Source organism: Rhamphochromis sp. 'chilingali' (assembly GCF_963969265.1).
Source record: "Rhamphochromis sp. 'chilingali' genome assembly, chromosome: 5".
Classification (NCBI taxonomy): Eukaryota; Metazoa; Chordata; class Actinopteri; order Cichliformes; family Cichlidae; genus Rhamphochromis; species Rhamphochromis sp. 'chilingali'.
Window position 1 is genome coordinate 34,181,150 of NC_137932.1, and position 20,373 is coordinate 34,201,522.

General features: G+C 40.0%; 1 protein-coding gene across 4 annotated transcripts in view; it reads left to right on the top strand.

Annotated features, from left to right (window-relative positions):
- The window catches only part of epha7 (eph receptor A7), an 86,562-nt gene extending 77,602 nt beyond the window's left edge, over positions 1-8,960 (top strand). For all 4 annotated transcript variants that reach the window (XM_080882081.1, XM_080882082.1, XM_080882084.1 and 1 more), the window contains exons 15-17: positions 3,644-3,837; positions 4,474-4,629; positions 5,140-8,960. In XM_080882081.1, the coding sequence (XP_080738207.1) occupies positions 3,644-3,837; positions 4,474-4,629; positions 5,140-5,254 (465 nt within the window). In that variant the 3' untranslated portion in view covers positions 5,255-8,960. The remainder of the gene's footprint in view (positions 1-3,643; positions 3,838-4,473; positions 4,630-5,139) is intronic.
- The last annotated feature ends 11,413 nt before the right edge of the window (positions 8,961-20,373 follow it).

A 20,373-nucleotide genomic window follows, 5' to 3' on the forward strand; every position in this document is an offset into this window, starting at 1 on the left:
ATGTCTCATTCAAGTAAGCATGGTCTTTCTACATCTATCACCTGCTCACACTCCAGTCATGAGCAACTCAGGGTTTAGTACCTTGTCACCCCAGACATTGAGTGTCTGTGACTCTGGCAGTCAATACTACACAAGTTTTAAAACTTGTGAATACACTTACACAAGATCAATTAAGGATCAATTTATCTATTGACGCCATGATTTTTAGATAAAAAGTTAATGCAATGGAATATAACAACCACTAAGCCGGCCTTTTCTCATCAAGCAGTGCATGCCTATGTCTATGAAGGTTCTCAGTCATCCAGGTCATCGTAGTCTAAGGAGCTTGGAAAGAAAAGCGTCTGGACTTCTTTAAGTTTCTTGAAGACGGGAGGGGGGGGGGGTCCGTGACCTTCTTGGCGGACACTCCCATAGGGCTTAAAATCTGGGACTCTCCATCATTTGCTCTTAGAACTGAAGACTGTTCTCAGATGAAACATCAAACGTCTTCAAGAAACCTAAAGAAGTCCGGACGCTTTTCTTTCCAAGCTTCGTAGATCAGTGTATGCCTAGAACACGGTGACAAAAGGAACTAAGGAACAGCAACATCAAATGCGTAAAACAGCTGCTGCTGGACAGTCAAGTGTGCTTTCATAACCTGAAGTAGTGCCTGTTTATCAATCACTTCGTATTCTAATAATGTGGTTTTGACTGTTCTTCTGAACTTTGTAATGTAGTTAATGTTTGTTTGTAATTGTTATGTTATGTTATGTAATTATTTTTGACCCTTATTTGTTTAAGTTTTTTAATCCAAGCAGAAATACTTTCCCATCTAAGTTTCCTTTGAATGTTTCAAATGTTATGGAGCAACCAGGAAAAACTGATGAAAATTAACCTATAAGGTTAAATCAAAGCACATTTATATGATGCACTAGTGTCCTCATTAATTACTAAATGATCACTGTACCTTTTTTTAAATCAAATAAATGTGAACATAAACACATTTGTAAGCATCCCAAAGTAAAAGAGGAAGTAGAGTAAAAAGATTTCCCTGTGCTGAAGCCACAAGAACTGCAGTCTAAAACAAAGGCTAATGTAATTCAACTCAGTGTCTCAGAGCTAAAGATCGCAAAGCTCTGTAGGGTACTCCTAACACATGTGTTTTTAACCTCTGGGGGGGTCCTAGAAAAATGCATACACTATTGGGCTTAGAGCCACAAATCGACCACGCCATGAAAAGTGCCATAAAATATCTATATATTAATATTTTTTTCCACTTTAAATTAGCCAATCTTTTAGACCTTGAAATATTCATATCAAGTTTTAATTACATTTCGCGGATTTTAACCCTTTATATCCCGGTTTCGTCACATGGCCGCACTGTTTTTTTTAGCCCCAAAAAACAAAGAAATCAAATATTTCCCAAAAGATACAATTCCAAGGCCCGGACTCCCGAGTACCACCAACATTCGGAAGATGGCCCATTATTTGGTTGTAATGACCGTGGAATGGGAAATAGCGTTTATAATGGGTTTCAATGGGGCACAAATCGACCACTAGGACCAATAGTGTAAGTTTATCTGTAGCTCAGCCACTGAAGCTAATTTAAGGGAGTCAGACTGGAATTTTGAAATATATGTAACCAGACTTTTTTTTGGAAAAGTTGGCTATATTCCGTTCAACACAGTGCAAATGGCGTGTATACGAACAATGAAAAATGGCACAAATCGACCCAAGACCACCCAGAGGTTAAAGTGCAGAGGAATACCACTTACTTGACTCATGAACCACAGACTTGTAATCATGATTCATTCTTTTATCCATCTTGCAGCCTCACCATCAAGTAAATTCAAAGTCATCTTCCTGACTCTGGACATTACCCACATTTTTCTACCTTTATGAACAAATGTGGGGGTTTTTTCAATCCCGCTCTTCACTTTACAAATGTCACAAATTGCTATAATGACTGACTCACCCGCAGCTCTCTGAGTGCTGTTGCCTTCTTTCCTGCCAACTCCCACTGAGATAATCCAACAGTGCCAGACCATTTGAAGCTGTTCCTTATTCTCAGACACTTGACACATTTTGATTGATAGTGAAAGGCGAGTGAGTTCTGGCTTTAAGATTCCTATATGGCTTCCTGTTTTAGCACCCACAGCATCGTAGCTAAATATGATTAATATTCTCCTGCGTTCCAAAGCAGAGGCCTGCTGATTGAACAATCAGATGTTAGAAATGCTAAACAAGATGGTTGGGCGTGAAAGTGGGATATGTGGTGTTTTGACCGTCTGCTGCTTGACAGACATCAATGTCAGAAATTTTTTCACTTTGTCAAGATGTCAGCAAACATCCTCCAGGGATACAGGAAGAACATTATTTGCATTTTTCCCAACGGTTTCAGTGTTTTGACACTGGTTCCCTCCATGACTCATTCTTGTCTAAGCAGTCCTGACAAGAATAGCTGATGAATATATGCAGAGATATAAACATCTCAACACATTAAAGGAAGGAGAGCTTGTTGCATAATGTTCCTGTTGCACCTACAATTTTTAAAAACCTTGAATTTTTATTAACTCTGCATAAAACGATATGTGTAAATTAGGTCAAAAAACGTTGCAGAAGTTCTTTTCTGTTTATTGGTATATACTGTACAAGAGGTCTTTGTTTAGACATATGAGGAATAGTACTCATGAGTTGAATAAAATTATCCAGCACTCCCCACCCACCCTAATCTAAACCCAATCTGTGTGTGTGCTTGAATTATACATTAAATAGTTGTTTAGTATGGGTGCCATTGTGTCCACAGTTCAAACTGGTGAAAAATGTGACCAAGATAAGGCCAACTTTATTCAGTGGGTAATTAGTGAGTTTAGTATTACACTTCCATAAAGTCGAGGGGGAGACAGACTGAAATAAAGATAATCTTCATTGATGCTTTAAAGGCCAAGATATCCCAGGTCCTACAAAAAGTTACATGCAAATATCTCTTAGTAATACACATACTAATTATGTAGCAAATTTGGTAAAGGTCAAGTCTATCTACAAGATGCCCATTGCTTTAAAAATCTTTGCTTTAAGTTTACGGTATCTTAGCTCTCAAGCTGGGTGACAATCTTCTGCACATAAATTGAAAACACTTGGCCACAGATAGAATTTGAGATCATTAACCATTCCAGAAAGAGGTTATATAGCAGAATGATGCTGCTTATAGCTACTCTAAATTGTTCTGCATTAAATCCTCATGATCCCATTGACTGTAACAAAGCTGGCACATGATAGACAATTTTTTCTCAGGTCTAAGTGTTTTAGGTAACCATGACATAATTAAGGTACAATACTGCTATATACCAAGAGCTTAGTGAGCTTGGCTTGTGGTAATATTATACTATAGACTAATGCTAAAGGGTTGTGGGTTAGGGTTTAGAGTTAACGTGAAACTAAAACTGGACTCTGAAGGGTTTCAAATGATAGTCAACGCTGTTAGTGAGAGTACAGGGCAGGAGGTTGGGATTAGGTTGATGCTAAAAGCTGGTGTTAAATGGCAAAAAGCTAGGCTGAGACTGAAGGGTTTGAGGTATGGGTTAGAGGTTTTTTGTTTTTTGTTTGGATTTAGGATGATACCAAAGGCTGATGCTACTTTCTTCGTCTGTTTTAAATTTTACAGGTCATTAAGGCAATAGAGGAAGGATACCGTCTTCCAGCCCCCATGGACTGTCCGCCGGGTTTACATCAGCTAATGCTGGACTGCTGGCAGAAAGACCGAGCCGAACGCCCCAAATTTGATCAAATAGTTGGCATCCTTGATAAGATGATACGTAACCCTAACACACTGAAAACCCCAGTGGGAACGTGTACAAGGTATGGAAATAAGACCCCTAATGATTTATTATAAAATGTAGGCTTCATAAGCTATAGAACTTCAACTTATCACACTGGTAGATGATCTAGAGTGTCCAGTGGATGATTTAGCCTCTCAAGTTCAAAGATGAAAGATAAATCCAAGGGGATCGATAGCCCAAAGCAGCTTTCATGCCTTTATGGTCAATAGCAGGGCTTTTAAATCAATCTCTATAATGAGTTTCTAGTACTTTGGAGTGCAGTGGGAACTCCGGAGCTCACTCTGACGTTTGTCAAATGAATTCTTCTCGCAGTCAGAACATGCTTTCCACTGTGAGATGAGGCTCAGAGGTTATAACTGGTTAAAAAGCATTTTCTGTACAGAGACTGTACGGGGTATGTTCCTGGGAATGTATTCAAATCGAAAGGATATTGACAAAAACATTTTTCAGAAGCAGAGCATGGAATGCAACATCTATTTGTGATATTCTTATCGACCAAAGCCTCCAATCAGCAAGTTTTTCCCCTGCTTATAATTTACCGCACTGCTGGATGCCTTTGGTCACCGCTCTGTCTCATCTCTTGTTTGATTGTGTTTTCAGCCTAACGTTTCCTTTTTGCATAAGACTTAACCATTTTTCTGTGCTCATCCCACAGACCAATTAGTCCCCTGTTAGATCAGAGCACACCAGACTTCACTTCTTTCCGCTCAGTGGGAGAGTGGCTGGAAGCCATCAAGATGGAGCGATACAGAGACAACTTCACAGCAGCTGGCTACAGTTCCTTGGAATCTGTGGCCAGGATGTCAATCGAGTGAGTAGATAGGAAACCCGAAGGGGTTTAAGCATTAGTAGGGAACATTAAAACCAACTATGCTTAAACTGTGCTCTCCTCTACACTTTATTACTTGTCCTTGAGTAAAAGCTTCAGCTGTATTCAGAAGTAGAATTGTTGCTAGAATGTGTTTTGAGTTTCTGTAACCCACCATAAAGTGGCTAATACTAGCTTTTATTTCACCAAGAAAAAACAGTTCTTTTTCTGAACCACATTGTCTTGGGAATAAGCCTATTTTTTTGTTTCCATATTGTTTACCTGTGATCTTGATAAACTCATTACCAAGTATATTTCGATAAAAAGAGCTCCAAACTTCCCAAAGGGGGAAAAAAAAGACTACTTTAGATTATGGGTTTTGCTATCTCACCTTGTGAAAATTCATTATTAAGATTCATAAACAAGCCTGCTGTGTTTAGCTGTATACTCACAATAATGGAAAAGCTGAGGCTGTGATGGTGCACTGACTCATAATGTTGTCCTCTTTTCCAGGGATGTGATGAGCTTGGGGATCACTCTGGTGGGCCATCAGAAAAAGATCATGAGCAGCATACAGACTATGAGAGCCCAGATGCTGCACCTCCACGGCACAGGTGTCCAGGTGTGACGATCTCTGACAGGCTGCCTTCGGAGAGGGCGAGAACAAAACTTGACTTGGGACATAAATGGAATAATTGTCAAAGCAAACAGACGTATGATGTCTGACTCTTCTGGCTGTGCCTGGAGTGAAATCATTCCTTTGTTTCTCAGTGAATGATTGTGGTCCGCCTCTTTAAAGGGCACTAAAGAGAGGAAAAGGGCAAAAAACGGCAACAAAAAAGAAACTACCTGGATGAGACAAATGTATTTTTCCCTTCTTTTTGTAGAAGCGCGTACAAACTAAACCACATATCAAACAGCGCATTGGAAAGGAGTTTGCCGCTTATATTTCTCTTTATGTGCACACGTTGTCTAAGGATTTCCTTTATACGAACTACAACACCTTGAAGCGGTTTTAGTTGTTTGTTTTTTTTCGTTTTTCTTTGTGTCTGCCACGATGACACGTTTTGGCACATATAAAAGTTCTTTTTCCTCTCCTCTTTGGATGTGACAACAGGGTAACTCTTTTATCCAAACAGAGACAGAACTTTTTAGGTGCAGATTTCAAAGTACTTTTTGTACTGGACTGTTTGCAATGACTTTTGTTTTCCTTCATGTGCTGTTGAAGTGAAAATATTATCCTCACACGCTTGTTTTGCAGCCTGTTGGAGTGGGTTCTTGACCTGGTTTCAAATTTTCAGCATTTTTTAGCAAACAATTTTCTGATGAGTGCAGCACAGATGGAGATGCAGGAAGCAAACTGTTCTTTAAATCACCAGAATTTTTTTCTATCAGAGTAGCAATATCCTTCATCTATCCTTCCCTTAGTGTTCACTATGGGATACACTTGGTTGTTGAGTAGAATGTGTCAGCACGTTTGAAAGATTGTATTGGAGTTGCAGCTGTGCTTTGCCATCATTTTGCCTAAAATGTTTTACATAGTGGTTGTTTTGAAGAATTGTTTAGCTGCGAGTGCGTTCAAGAATTGACGAGACGTAATACTGCCTTAAAATGTGTTTAAGTATTGCCACTATTTTAGGCACTTCAATGGCATTGCTTTCTGTGGCTCATTTCAGTGTTGTACTACTTCCTTTTTTTGTGTGTTTGTTTTTAGCATGATGTCTTTTTATCTTGAACTTGTGTGCACAGACTCTGTTTTATGCCACAAGTGACACAGTCAGTGAGAAAGAGTTGGACTAAAAAGAGCAATAATTACCAGGTAGAAATTGTCCTCGACTGGGACTTTTTAAGGTGCTAGATGACATAGAAAGCATGGGTGTGCTATTCTGAGACAAAACCTTTGGAAAGATTCAGTCACTGCTGCAAAAGGAAACAAATGTACCTCTTTGACCTGAAATGGTTTGGAAAAAATACCATGCCAACTCATCAAATGAAATAATCATGTTGTATTTTGCCGCTATGATATGTTAAACATGTGATGAGACTCTAACGTGGCATGAAAATGTTGAATTGAGTGACTGCAGAGATAAAACACTTAAATGGTGCCAATTAGCCATGCTGACATCATTTTCTAACAAAAAAAAAAAAAAAAAAAAATCAACAAGCCCCTTCAGGGTCTAGGTATGAAAATGCCAGACCAAACCATGGAGCTCCTCTCAGACACGGACTGTGTTGTTAAATCCCTCCGTCCCGGCTCTGCAGGCAGCCATGCAGCCTCCTTGTTTATTCATGCGTCTTTGCAGCTCATCACTCACAGGAGCAGATGTGACAGAACATGCATTAAAGTGTTTCTTAAGATTCCTCTTCTTTTCTTCCATATGGCTTTCTATGGAGAACAGAGAAGAGGGGGCTGTGCAGAGGATGTGCTAAAAGCCAATCAACCTATTTGGTGCCATCTGTCTCCACTTCAAAAACAAACAAACAAACAAACAAACAAACAAGACTCCCAAAAAAAGGAAAAGTTTCAATGTTGAATTTGTTTTACTGCACTGTCCTTTGATACGAAAATGTAGGTATTCAGCTGTCACATAAAGGGAAGTGGTGTTCTTCTCTCACTGCTGCTGCGACCTTAAACATAACTCTGTGTTTTCAAAGCTTTACTTATTTTCTCACCATAGAAAAAAGTACAACCAAATCAGGAATCAACCTGGAGCTCGCTAACAGCCAGTAAAACCAACTGAAGCTTTCTTCATTTTTTCCTCTGTCATCTTTGAAATGTCCACATTGGGCCACAAGCACTAAAAAAGGGTTCTTTTTTTACCTTTTGTCCACCCTAAGCCTGTGACCGAAATTGGTTCAAAAATCTAGAAAAGACAACAAAAAAGGCCTCCACAGACATTATTGAATCCTGAGCCTCACCAAAAAAGGCTAAGATATAGTCTTGACAATGGACAACACACAGGGTTTAGAACTTCAGCTTCTGTAATCAATTAAGTCATTTCAAAGTCACATTTTTTCTGTACTTTCTCAACCGTTTGCTGTATTGCCACCTGTTAGTTTGACATATTTAAACCATGCTTGTGTGGATGAAAAATTCCTTCTCAGTTTGAAAAACATGCAGTTTTGTCCTAAAATGAACAACGTCATCTGGCTTAGTGTGGATGCACTGTTTAAATCCATTTTCACAGTGGGATTCATCTTGGGATGAGACGCCCAAAATTAGCCCTGACCAGCCCATTATGTCATACACAACCTCCCTTTATCCATACAGCAGACCTCAGCAATTGGGCCTTTGAATTGAATACTGGCATAAAGTCATTCAGTCAGCACAAAACTCCCCAGTTCACAGGCAGCGCTCTGTCTCTCACCATCAACTCCCTACACCCTGCTCTGATTTTCAAAGCAGACCCCTGGAGAAGGCCCCTCACACCTACTGTAGGATGCCTCTGTCCCTCTTTTCTTTCTGTTCTGGGAAGACAGCAGTTTGAGCCAAACTGAGATTAAGGCCAGGATGCAATCAATACAATGTTTCAACTTGAATCATGCTGAACTTCAGGTTGCTCAACTCTGGAAAAAACAGGAGAAAAAAAGTTTAGTTGTGACTCTGTTTCATGGAGAAAAAAAAAGTTTAAATGAAAAAAGGCAAAAAATAAAATAAAATAAAAGGAACCTGCAGGGTATAGAGTGCTGGCTGAAATTTAGGAGTAGCAGATAGAATACAAACATATTTTTTAAATCTTGTGGTTCAGCAGTTGGAAATTTGTTTCTCCACTTTGGCAAGGTGGTGGATGCTTCCAAAGAGTGCAGCACTGTCAACTGTTTGAGAAAGAGCTGGGGTTTGAGGACATCTTTGTATATGGTCTAATTGTAAAACTTGTACATTTTATTTATATTGATTTTCTTTGGGTTTTTTTTTTTTTTTTTTTTTTTTTTTTACACATATTACTCAGTAGAGAGCTCTGGATACATTGAAAATGCACTATATTTTTCTATTTCACAGATGAACTATTGTCACCCACAAGATTTCAGTTGTACATATTTTGTTCATTTAGGACCAAAGACAGCTAATAGGATTCCCATCTTTCCTTTGACTGTTTTGATTTTGCCTTCTAGTTTATTGTACAGTAATATAAATGTTGATTCATTATTTATTTTTCTGTGATCAGAGTACTGAGAATATTCACTGGTCAAAAGTATTTTCCCCAAAAGCAGAACTGTAAGATCATTTAATTAGACAGTTTCTTGTTACATAGACAATTCTTTTTGCTTTGTAACCTTTGTAATAGACTGTACATATATTTTTGGAAATATAATACAATCTATATAATTTTCAAGTCTCCTTTGCAGTGTTTTTTTTTTCTTTATACGCCGTTTATCCTATCCTGTGTTATGTTTTTTTTGCCATTTTTAGTTGTGGACACAGGTATTCAACATCATTGCCCATATGGAAAAGATATATATAAATCTTATAAATTTTGTATCTGTCTTTTGTGAAACTTGTATGAAAAGCATATAAGAGTGAAAACAGATATAAGATCCCTTGAAAAATTATATAATAAAACTTGTATGTTTTGGATACTTACTAAAACAATGTATGAAAGTAATGAGAAAGTGGCCACTTTCATGAGTAATCACATAAGTTTTTACTATTTCTTTTCCATATGGGTGTTCTCTGTTGAGTCTTTATTTGATTGGAAACACCAGGGCCCTATTTCAGGAAGCCGGTTTAGAAAACTCAGAGTGAAAAACGATACTCAGGGTTGAGTAACCCCGAACTGTCCAACTCGGAATATTCGGTTTCAGAAAGGCTGATAACAATTAGTTCAATCAACGCGGAGTTGCTTTAACCCCAAGTTAAGCGCACGCACGAGGATACATAAAGCCCTGATTAGTGGAGCACAGATTAAGCGAGTCACCATGGAGACGGAGGGAAAGAAGGCGCGGTCAATGTATTTTACAGCGCTTGAGGCCGAAATTCTGATGGCAGTATATGCCGATAACATGCAAATTTTGCAGAAAAAAAAGTAACACAGCCTCAGCTGCAAAAGAAAGGGAGCATGCATGGCAAAACATAGCCGACAGAGTCAATGCGTGAGTGTTAATTTAAACATTGATCTAGGGATTTCCACCCATTTAACACGTTATTTTATTATATTTTATTTTATTTTTTATTTCATACATTTTATTTTGTGATGTGATGTGAGCGCAGGTGCAACCCAACAGGCCCCAAACGTTCCTGGCAGCAAGTAAAAATGAAATATAAAAATATAGTCCAAACAGGTAAGGTGTAATTGTATTATGAGCCATAGTGCTTGGTCTGTTTGTCTGATGTAAATCAATTGCAGTTAGAGGCTACATTAATTTCCCCTCTGTAAGCACTTATTGAAATTATCTGAGCATTACAAGTACATATTTGCTTACTCTGTATGCTCAAATGTGACCCGTTATGGCCACTAGAAAAAAAGCGGAGGCCCGAAAAACAGGTGGGGGTCCTCCACCACCACCACTCACAGAGCCTGGCCACTTGGCTTCCACATTTGTGATAATGTTGGCAGCATCACATATGATCTTCACAGTGCAGAGAACACAAATTAGCATCCATTACTATGATGAAATAATTTGTTAGTTTGAAATGCTACAGGGAACTATGTACCTGTACATTAATGCTGTGGAAAGACTTCCTGTTCACATAGTCTCCTTCATTTACTGAAGGAGCAATGATTGGAATGTGAGTGCCATCTATACAGCCAATCACGCCTGGGAACCGTGAAAATAAATGTAAAATTTAAGTAGTTCAAATATCACCACATCATACATTAAGTTTTGGTCATCCTGATACCTGCAATTTTGTGGCATCCCTCTTTGATAAATCTTGTGGGTCTATGACCGGGGAACACCACAGACGAGTACAGGAGACGTTTCAGTGCAACTGTAACATTCCTGACTGCCCGACAGACGGTAGCCTTGGAAACGTGCTCAGCGTCACCAATATTATACAGAAAGCTCCCGTTTGCAAAAAAGCGAAGTGCGATACAAATAATATGTACAGAACTGAGAGGATGTCCACGATGTGTCACATGAGCAATATTAGGCCTGAGGATGTTCTTCAAATAAATTGTAGATTGTGCTGAAAAACGGTAACGTTCACACAGGAAATCATCAGGAAATGATAAAATGTCCAAACGCGCTCTAATCACTCTCTCCCGGCGGAGAGCTCTGCGGAGAATTTGGGCTTCAACATCTACTGGCTCTTCAAGGAAGGGACACGCCATGTCTGACACTTCCTACAGTCAGGTTTCTGACAAAGAGGCGGAGAACGTCAGGGTTAGTTGAAGTAAACCTGCTAGGGGGCAGGTTAGCTTCACGGAGTGTGTTGTCATAGTAACTCGCTCAGAATTAATCTAAACTCGCTTTGTGAAACCGAAAACCCAGAGTTTTCGTTAACTCAGGGTATACTTACTCAGAGTTTGCACTAAACCGGCTTCCTGAAATAGGGCCCAGGCATTTGTAGTCTTGTTTTACTTAAAGAACAAGGATCTCATCTTAAAGTGGCTTTGTGCAGCTCTTCTCTTTGTACTCTGGCTAAGACAGTGTTTTTTAGTTCTTCCTTCAAACTTCCAGTCACAAACTTCTCCTCCAAAGCCACAGCTGTTAGCCTGAAATGACAATATTAGGGATATCTCCTGTCATGGGTATACACAGAGAGAGTATAACAAAATGAAAGAAAACTATTTCAATCTCCTCTGTGATTTTACAGACCACTCAAGATTTCATTGACGTTTGATCAACATCAAGAGACAACAGTCAATGACCCCAGTAAAGTTTGAACCCAGAACCTCTTTACTATTAGTCTATAGTGCTAACCTCTACGCCATCATATTGACCATAGGGAGCCTTTAAAAAAAGTGTAAAGCTAATATTTAATCTAGTAATAAAAAAAAAGTATGTATTTTGGCTCTGAAAATGTCACATGGTTCCTGCACTTGCAGTTTCCAAGGATCAAAAATGATGGGAACAAATTTTCAAAAGATATTGTTCAAAAAGATCTACTGATTTTTAGGGGTTCGGGTGGGGGGCACTCACGAATTTTCCACGGAATATATAGAAAGACTTCTCTGAACTTTTTGAAAAGTTATATTTGTCAATATGAAATTAAGTGCAACAGGTATTGAACCTTCCCAGTCCTGCTTCAGAATTACATTCCCACACAGGTCTTGTCCAGCACACTACACGCTGAGTCTAAACACAAACTTTTTCCTTCTCTGATTTCGCTAAAAAGGCCAGAGGGTACAGCTGGTTACAGGCCTTGAAAAGTGTGTTATTGCAACCCTTCTGACAGACGCATCAGTTTTCCAAAACTCTGGATCCATCCAAAGCTATTTTTTTGATAATTCTCACTATAATATCTGTGCATATTTCTCTTTGAAGTAGGACAAAGGTAAGGGTATCATTATGAAATATCTTGTGTTCAGGTTCAACTAGTCTACATTTCCTAATATTAGTTCAGAAAACTAAATATTCCGTTACAAAAAAAGTTTGTGGTAGTTGCATATAAACCATGGTTACAGATGATCATCCAAAATTCCATCCTTCCAGAGTCTTTCTGCTCCCATGCCACCAACAACCAAATAAAAAAAATAAAATAAAAAATAAAAATCTATAAAACACGGTTTAATTATAAAAACTCACAAAGAAAGCATAATATAACACTCAACTGCACATACAAGCAAATCAGTTAAATTTGGGACAATAGGTCGGTCTGTCTCAGTAACAAGTTTAATAACTGATCAGCATTATGGTTTAGTTTGCCTCGCCTGGTTAGAGGAGGATGAATATATTACTTTAAATGAATCAACACCCTCTATCAGAATACTCGAAGCACATGCCAAGGAGTTCCTGCAATCTTACTCTCTAGCTTGTCAATTAAAGAAAGACCTAGTGTCATGGATCGTTGTGCGGCAGGCAGGAGTTGGACCCAAAATGCAGGACTCACAGACTCAGGGGGTGAACTCAAAATCACGGCTTTATTTGCTGGCAGGGAAAAAACATACAAACTAAACTAGGGAAACAACAAACTAAAACTCACAGGGAGATCCACACAGCATGAGGGATGACACGACACTGACTCAGAGAAACACAGAGTTTAAATACACTGGGAAGTAACGAGGGGAATGAGACACAGAAGGAGAGCACAGCTGGGGGAAATCAGAACTGACGAGACAGGGGAGCTAAGCTGCACACACTAACATAAGACAAAGACTTTCACAATAAGACAGGAAACAAGAATTACTAAACAAGATGCAGACATGAAACTGAGAGACAGACTAGACACTGAACAGAACTGCAATACACATGAGAACCCAAAACCTAAGAACTAATCCCTCACCAAGAATAACAGAAACAGATCTATAATGATAATAATAAACAAAGCACCAGAACATCAGAAAACAATCCATAATGCAAAAATAAACCAAAACATAATAAACTCAAAAAACTGGGTCCAACGGACCCAGAACCGTGACACCTAGACTGACTTTTAATTCACTTGAAAACTTTTTGTATTTGTGTTTCTTTCTCTAATAATAGAGTATCTTTACCCAACACTATAAAATGCTTTGACAAGATTGTTCCTATGAATTGGTCCTATTTAACTGAATTTAATTAAATTGAATCAAATCAAGCTGAAATCAAACATTACAGTATCTGACATGGGCCACTTGAAGTCATAGTTTAATAAACTAGTTCCCTCCTTTTATCATTAATGCTTGTTGGCACATGCAAAATAGTCAGTCATATATCAATAGAAATCCCTGAATATCATAGATGGATAGATGCAGTAACACTGTAGCCCATTGTTGTGATCATCACAATTGCGGGACTTCTCAAATAAACAAAGGGGAAGCTTCTCTATGCATGTTCTGTGGTTCATGTGCCCACTACCATCTCCTTTGCACATTCTCATCCAGTTTTATGCTAGATAGTAGGGGTGCAACAATACACAAAATTCACGGTTCGGTTCGATACTTTGGTGTCACGGTTCGATATTTTTTCGATACAAAAAAAATGTTCATGCCTTTTTAATTTGTCATTTATTAAATTTTCACGGCACATTCTTCTCCGGTCAATTCCGCTGAGAGTAAATCTAATGTCCTGCTCTACTGTACAAGACAATGGTTACCTGGAGGGATGTACCAATGTGATAGGGGTGCTGCGGAATAGTCCAAGTGGTAGCAGCTTTAATTTCCCGCTCAACCATAAATCGATGGTTTTTCAACGTGATTGTTGTCACCTTGTCAACTATAAATAGATCAACAATCAACGATGACAGAACAACAGTGAATCAATGTTATTTCAATGTCAGTGTAAGGTTTCATCAGTATTTCAATGTTGTTTCAATATTGGTTTTGTGTTGACATTTCAATCCTGACGATTCTGATGGTTCAGATGGAAAATCAACATCTGTTCAATGTCTCCTTGCTATCTGGGTCCGCACCACATCTCTGTGCGTTCATCATTTGTTTGAAGCCAGCTCACCTCCTGCAACTACTTTTCCGAGAATACGTGCTTCTTTTGTGGTTCGGACTCCTTCTGACATTTCTTTGGAGGTGGAGGAACATCACAGTAATTGCTTAAAGGAGCTTCTTCGACATCTTTAAGAGTTCTAAATAAATGTCTGTCCTCCTCCTGAAAATCTTATGTATGCAAACACGCATTGCAACTTCATATCTTGTGCCCGTTTTTTATTTTGACAGCGAATGCGCACCTGCGGACCACTTATGTGCAGCCCTGGTTATTTCGCTTGTCATATTGCAGCCACAGAAATTCTTTTGTCCATGAAACCATAAAGCTGCACTTTCTTTTTGCCTTATAGTCTGATTTGTCATAACTTTTCCGTTTTGTGGTAAGTTTTTCTTTGGCTGTCACTTCTTCACCCTGACCTGTCTTATTTGGCTCAGCAGAACTAAAATATTGTGGCGAGCTCAGACAAGGAGGAGACAGAGGTATCGTTTGGTCTTGCTTCCCGTGAGCTAGCCAGGGAGCACAGCCGTTTATTGACATCTGCAGAACAACACTGCCGCTAGCTAACTGCTCAGCGCGGCAACAGCACAGCAACAACAACAACAACACCACCACCATACAGGGCGCCCTCTGACCCCGGAAGGACACACCGTCGCAGCGAGAGGGCGTCACCCGTCACTATGGCAACATAAACACAACATAACTGTACAAACAGAACCCCGAACAGCCCTGACCCGCTACATAGCCCCCACCTAAGGGGTCAGTCGTCCCCGACGACCCCATTACCCCACACAAAGTCCTGCAAATGTCCAGGTGCCTTCTTTTGGCGCACCGGCCGGTCACGACCGGCGGGGTAAAAGTCACTCGGGTCAGAACATGGGGTGCCACCATCATCCCACTTCTGACACCAATGTGGCGAGCTCAGACAAGGAGGAGACGGAGGTATCGTTTGGTCTTGCTTCCCGTGAGCTAGCCAGGGAGCACAGCCGTTTATTGACATCTGCAGAACAACACTGCCGCTAGCTAACTGCTCAGCGCGGCAACAGCACAGCAACAACAACAACACCACACAGGGCGCCCTCTGACCCCGGAAGGACACACCGTCGCAGCGAGAGGGCGTCACCCGTCACTATGGCAACATAAACAAAACATAACTGTACAAACAGAACCCCGAACAGCCCTGATCCGCTACAATATATATCCTGCTGCTTTTACACACGCACTCACATAATGCTCAGCGATTCTCTGCATGATCAACCTCTCACATGTTTAAGCTTGCTGCGGGAGATTTCACTTGTCATGTTTGCATAGTAAGCTAACGATTGATAAGACAACGTCAGAGGAATTGGTGCGCAAATTATCATCACTCACCAATCAGTGCTGTCGCTCTCTATACACAGTTCGCGCGATTGCAAAGTGAAAGCAAAAAAACAAGCGCAAATTCAAACGCGATTTCAATATGTCACATATTGGCAGTGGCTCACCGATGCCAATGACATAATTACCCAGCTACATTTCTGAAAGAATGCAAAAGCATTGACATAGATTTTTCCTTCCTACAATAGCCCGACGGGCAGGGTAGCCTGTCTGAAAAAAATCGCTAGCCCCAGGACGTCGGGCTAGCGATTTTGCGAGCCCTGTATCTGATTGAGGAATCAATGATCTTTGGAAAAGAGAGTTTATTACAGAGAAATGCCTCTTTCCAAAATAAAAGCTATACTATCCGCTTCTTCTGGGCTATATTCTCAGCAGCATAAGGAGAATCATGTGCTAACAGCTGTCTAAATGACTCGGCTAAAGTTAGTAGCATGCTTGTTGTTTTTGTCTTTGCACTAGGATGATGTAAATGTGCAGTCATATTCGTTGTGTTCCCACTAGTGCTTTCAGGTTAATCTCGTTGAAATGACCTTAACGCCACAACACGGCAAATCTCCGTTAACGAGCTACCGCCGATCGCCCTGTGCATGGGGCTAGACGGCCAACACGTTAACGAGCTAACTGCGCTAACACACTAGTTCCCACCTATGTAATTGAGCATTGCATGGCACATCCAACATACTGTTTTACTTTAGTCCATGACTCGCTTACCTTCAGGGTCATACGTCACATGAAAACCAAAATAATTCCAAACGCCAGATCTGAATGAGAGTGGGGGAGGTCCATGTTGCAAGGAGAGCTTAACTTCTGTCTTGCTAGCTTGCCCTGCGCTCTTCCTTCTGACTATGCTGTCTGTGTTGAGCGCTCAGTGGATCTGCGCTTGACAGTGCAGCCTAGTCGAACGCAGATTCACTGAGCGCTCAACACAGACAGCATCGTCAGAAGGAAAGTTGATAAAATAAATTACAAATGTTGTATTGTTCATACATATGCGTACCGAACCGAAAGCACTGTATCGAACGGTTCAATATCGATACAAATATCGTTGCACCCCTACTAGATAGCTATCAACATGCAGAGTACCTGGTGTCTCCAAGTAAATGGTGAATGGACTGGTTCTTACAAAGCGCTTTTCTACTTTGAGCACTCAGAGTGCTTTATAAAACTTGCCTAAGTCATCCATTCACACTCTGTGCCCTTTTTCTGTACTTTCTCTAGGTAAGTGCTTTCTATCTACATTCACTCTCTAATAGATACATTGGAGAGCAACTTGGGGTTAGTGTCTTGCCCAAGGATATTTGGTATGCAGACCAAACCACCAACCTTCTGATTAGTAGATGACTAGTCTTTCTCCTGAGCTACAGCCACTCCAAGACTGGGAGTCATAATATTACTTGATTAATTTATTAGTCTAATAATAGTCCCCTATTTAAAAAGCAGAGGTAAATTCAGAAATTTATATTCTGTGTCCCTCCTGCCTGAAAGTCTGTGCTGACCAACTGCCCCCCATCACAGGATTAAATGATTACAGGCCTGTCACTCTGACATCTGTGTTCTCCTTGCTGCTCCCCTCCCTCTACACTAATGACTGCACCTCAGGAGAATCATCTATGAAATCCCTGAAGTTCACGGATGACACCACAGTCTGATACAGAACAATGACGAGTTTGCATACAGACAGGAGGTTGACCAACTTGTCCACTGGTGCAGTAAGAATCACCTGGAGCATAATCCGCTTAAGATTGTGGAGATGCCCTCCCACTATCCCCCTCCCACTATCCTCAACAATACAGTACCTACTCTAGATCACTTTAGATTCCTGGGATCCACCTTTTCACAGGATTTCAAGTGGTGCTCACATGTAGATTCTGTCTAGAAGAAAGTCCAGCGGAGGTTGTGCCTCCTGTGACTTGGATCTAAGGCAAACTTACACCCGCAGCCAGCCATGGTAGCCTCGATCCACGATGAGGACCCAGCCTCTGAAGCCCAGGCTCAAAGCCAAGCCTAAAGTACAAGCCTGCTCCCTGCTAGCTCCTGCCAAACCCTCGATTGTTGTCCAAGGGGAGAGGAGATGGGGAAGAAAATTATCCTGGACTTCTTGGTAAGTAGCCAGACATCACAAAAGAGCTCAAGATGTCCAGAAACACCAATCAGAGCAACTCAAAAGAGACTTTGAACACTTATTCTGCTCACTAAATAGACCTGTGGGTCACATTTCCGTGTCTGGTCTCATCCCTCCCCTTCTGCCCACAGTGTCTCCTTCATCATCAATTTCATTCTATTGGGAACACAGTCAACTAATCAGATCCAAATGAACTTGGAACAAAACTTCTTTCCACAAACATTTCCTATGCCATTTTCCATTCTGCTACTCTCATTGCAGCAGGTGAAATCAGTTCAGCTACTACTGACATCACCTGGGTCCTTGACCTAATTGATCCCCACTATCATTATAAAGTCATGAAGATAAAAATATAAAGATAAAATATAAAGTTTTCAACGTGTACACTACCATTATTGTCATCATGTGATGAAATTATTGATCACATTGCTCCTGTTAAAACTATTAATGTACGCCGTCCACCAAAAGCACTCTGGAGAAACAGCAATATGGTAAAGGTGGCAAAAAGACACTACAAAAATAAACTACAAATTCATTTTGAAATGTATAAACATGTACATTTACTGGTCCAAAAATGCAATCATCCAGACATCTCCCAACTGATCAACAATAACCAGTCTAATTCAACTTTTTTGTTTTTATCCATTCACAAAGTATTTAATCTCTCCAAAACCATAAAATTTGAATTTCAGTCTGAGCAACTAAGTGTAATGAATGAGCATCTTTCAAAAAGAGCAAAGTTTCTAATATTGGATGTAATATCTTAGCTTAAGTAGTCTACTAGAAATCGATCTAGCACATAACCTCACATAATGATCAAATTACAATGTCCATATTCTCACCTGTAATTTCAAAATATCTGGAAGACGTTATTTATCAGTTAAAGTCTTGTAACCCTGATCCCCACCAAACTATTTAAACTGTATCTCTTTGTTTTAGAAATCACTAATAAATCACTGATATATATATACACCAGTCAGGGTTCAAAACCAACCATAGCACAGAAACAGCTCTTACTAAAGTCATCCAACAGTGAGCCACAGAGAGTTTGAGTTTCAGTGCTTGACCTCACTGCTGATTTTAACACTGTTGACCATGACATTCTAATACAAAGGCTTTGTGACACAGTTGGTTCAACAGGTTAGATTCTTGACCGGCTGTCATTGTATCTAAGGGGTAGAAGTTTGAATGTTTCAATTAGCAGTTTTAGATCTGCACAAATAAAAATGTAATCGGGGTTCCTCAAGGGTCAATCCTTGGTCTATTACTGTACAGGGAGTGCAGAATTATTAGGCAAGTTGTATTTTTGAGGAATAATTTTATTATTGAACAACAACCATGTTCTGTCACGGTTCTGGGTCCGTTGGACCAAGTATTTTGAGTTTATTGTGTTTTGATTTAAGTTTGCATCAGGGATTGTGTTCTTGTTCTCTTGTCGTGTTATGGTAATGTTTATGTCTATTATTAGAGTTCCATGTTTCTGTTTATCTGGGTTTAAGATGTGGGTTTAGTTTCATATGTCATTTCAAGTCTGTCTCTGTCTAGTCTGTGTCTTAGTAAAGTGTGTTTTGTTTCCTGTTTTATTGTGAAGGTCTGCGTCTCATGTGAGTGTGTTCAGTTTTACCTTTGTCTCGTCTTGTTGATTATTCCCAGCTGTGTCCACCACCTGTGTGTAATTCCCCTGTGGTTCTCTGTGTATTTAAGTCATGTCTTCCGTCATTGTTGTTGCTGGTCCGTCTGTGTTTCCACCCTGCGTCATCTGTGTGTTTCCCTGCCGTCACCATCTTGTACCGTCGTCCACCTTGCTTCATGTTTGAGTTCCGGTTTGTATTCAGTAGTTTAGTTGTCTCCAGTCTAGTTTAGTTCGTGCTCCATTTGCTGTTTGTCTATATTTATTTCGTGTCCAATAAACCACCTTCACTCCTCCACTACTGCCTGCAATTGGATCCTCATTTATTATTTTTATACGGCTCATCTCACTCGCCGTGACATGTTCTCAATGAACCCAAAAAACTCATTAATATCAAAGCTGAATGTTTTTGGAAGTACTTTTTAGTTTGTTTTTAGTTTTAGCTATTTTAGGGGGATATCTGTGTGTGCAGGTGACTATTACTGTGCATAATTATTAGGCAACTTAACAAAAAACAAATATATACCCATTTCAATTATTTATTTTTACCAGTGAAACCAATATAACATCTCCACATTCACAAATATACGTTTCTGACATTCAAAAACAAAACAAAAACAAATCAGCGACCAATATAGCCACCTTTCTTTGCAAGGACACTCAAAAGCCTGCCATCCATGGATTCTGTCAGTGTTTTGATCTGTTCACCATCAACATTGCGTGCAGCAGCAACCACAGCCTCCCAGACACTGTTCAGAGAGGTGTACTGTTTTCCCTCCTTGTAAATCTCATATTTGATGATGGACCACAGGTTCTCAATGGGGTTCAGATCAGGTGAACAAGGTGGCCATGTCATTAGTTTTTCTTCTTTTATACCCTTTCTTGCCAGCCACGCTGTGGAGTACTTGGACGCGTGTGATGGAGCATTGTCCTGCATGAAAATCATGTTTTTCTTGAAGGATGCAGACTTCTTCCTGTACCACTGCTTGAAGAAGGTGTCTTCCAGAAACTGGCAGTAGGACTGGGAGTTGAGCTTGACTCCATCCTCAACCCGAAAAGGCCCCACAAGCTCATCTTTGATGATACCAGCCCAAACCAG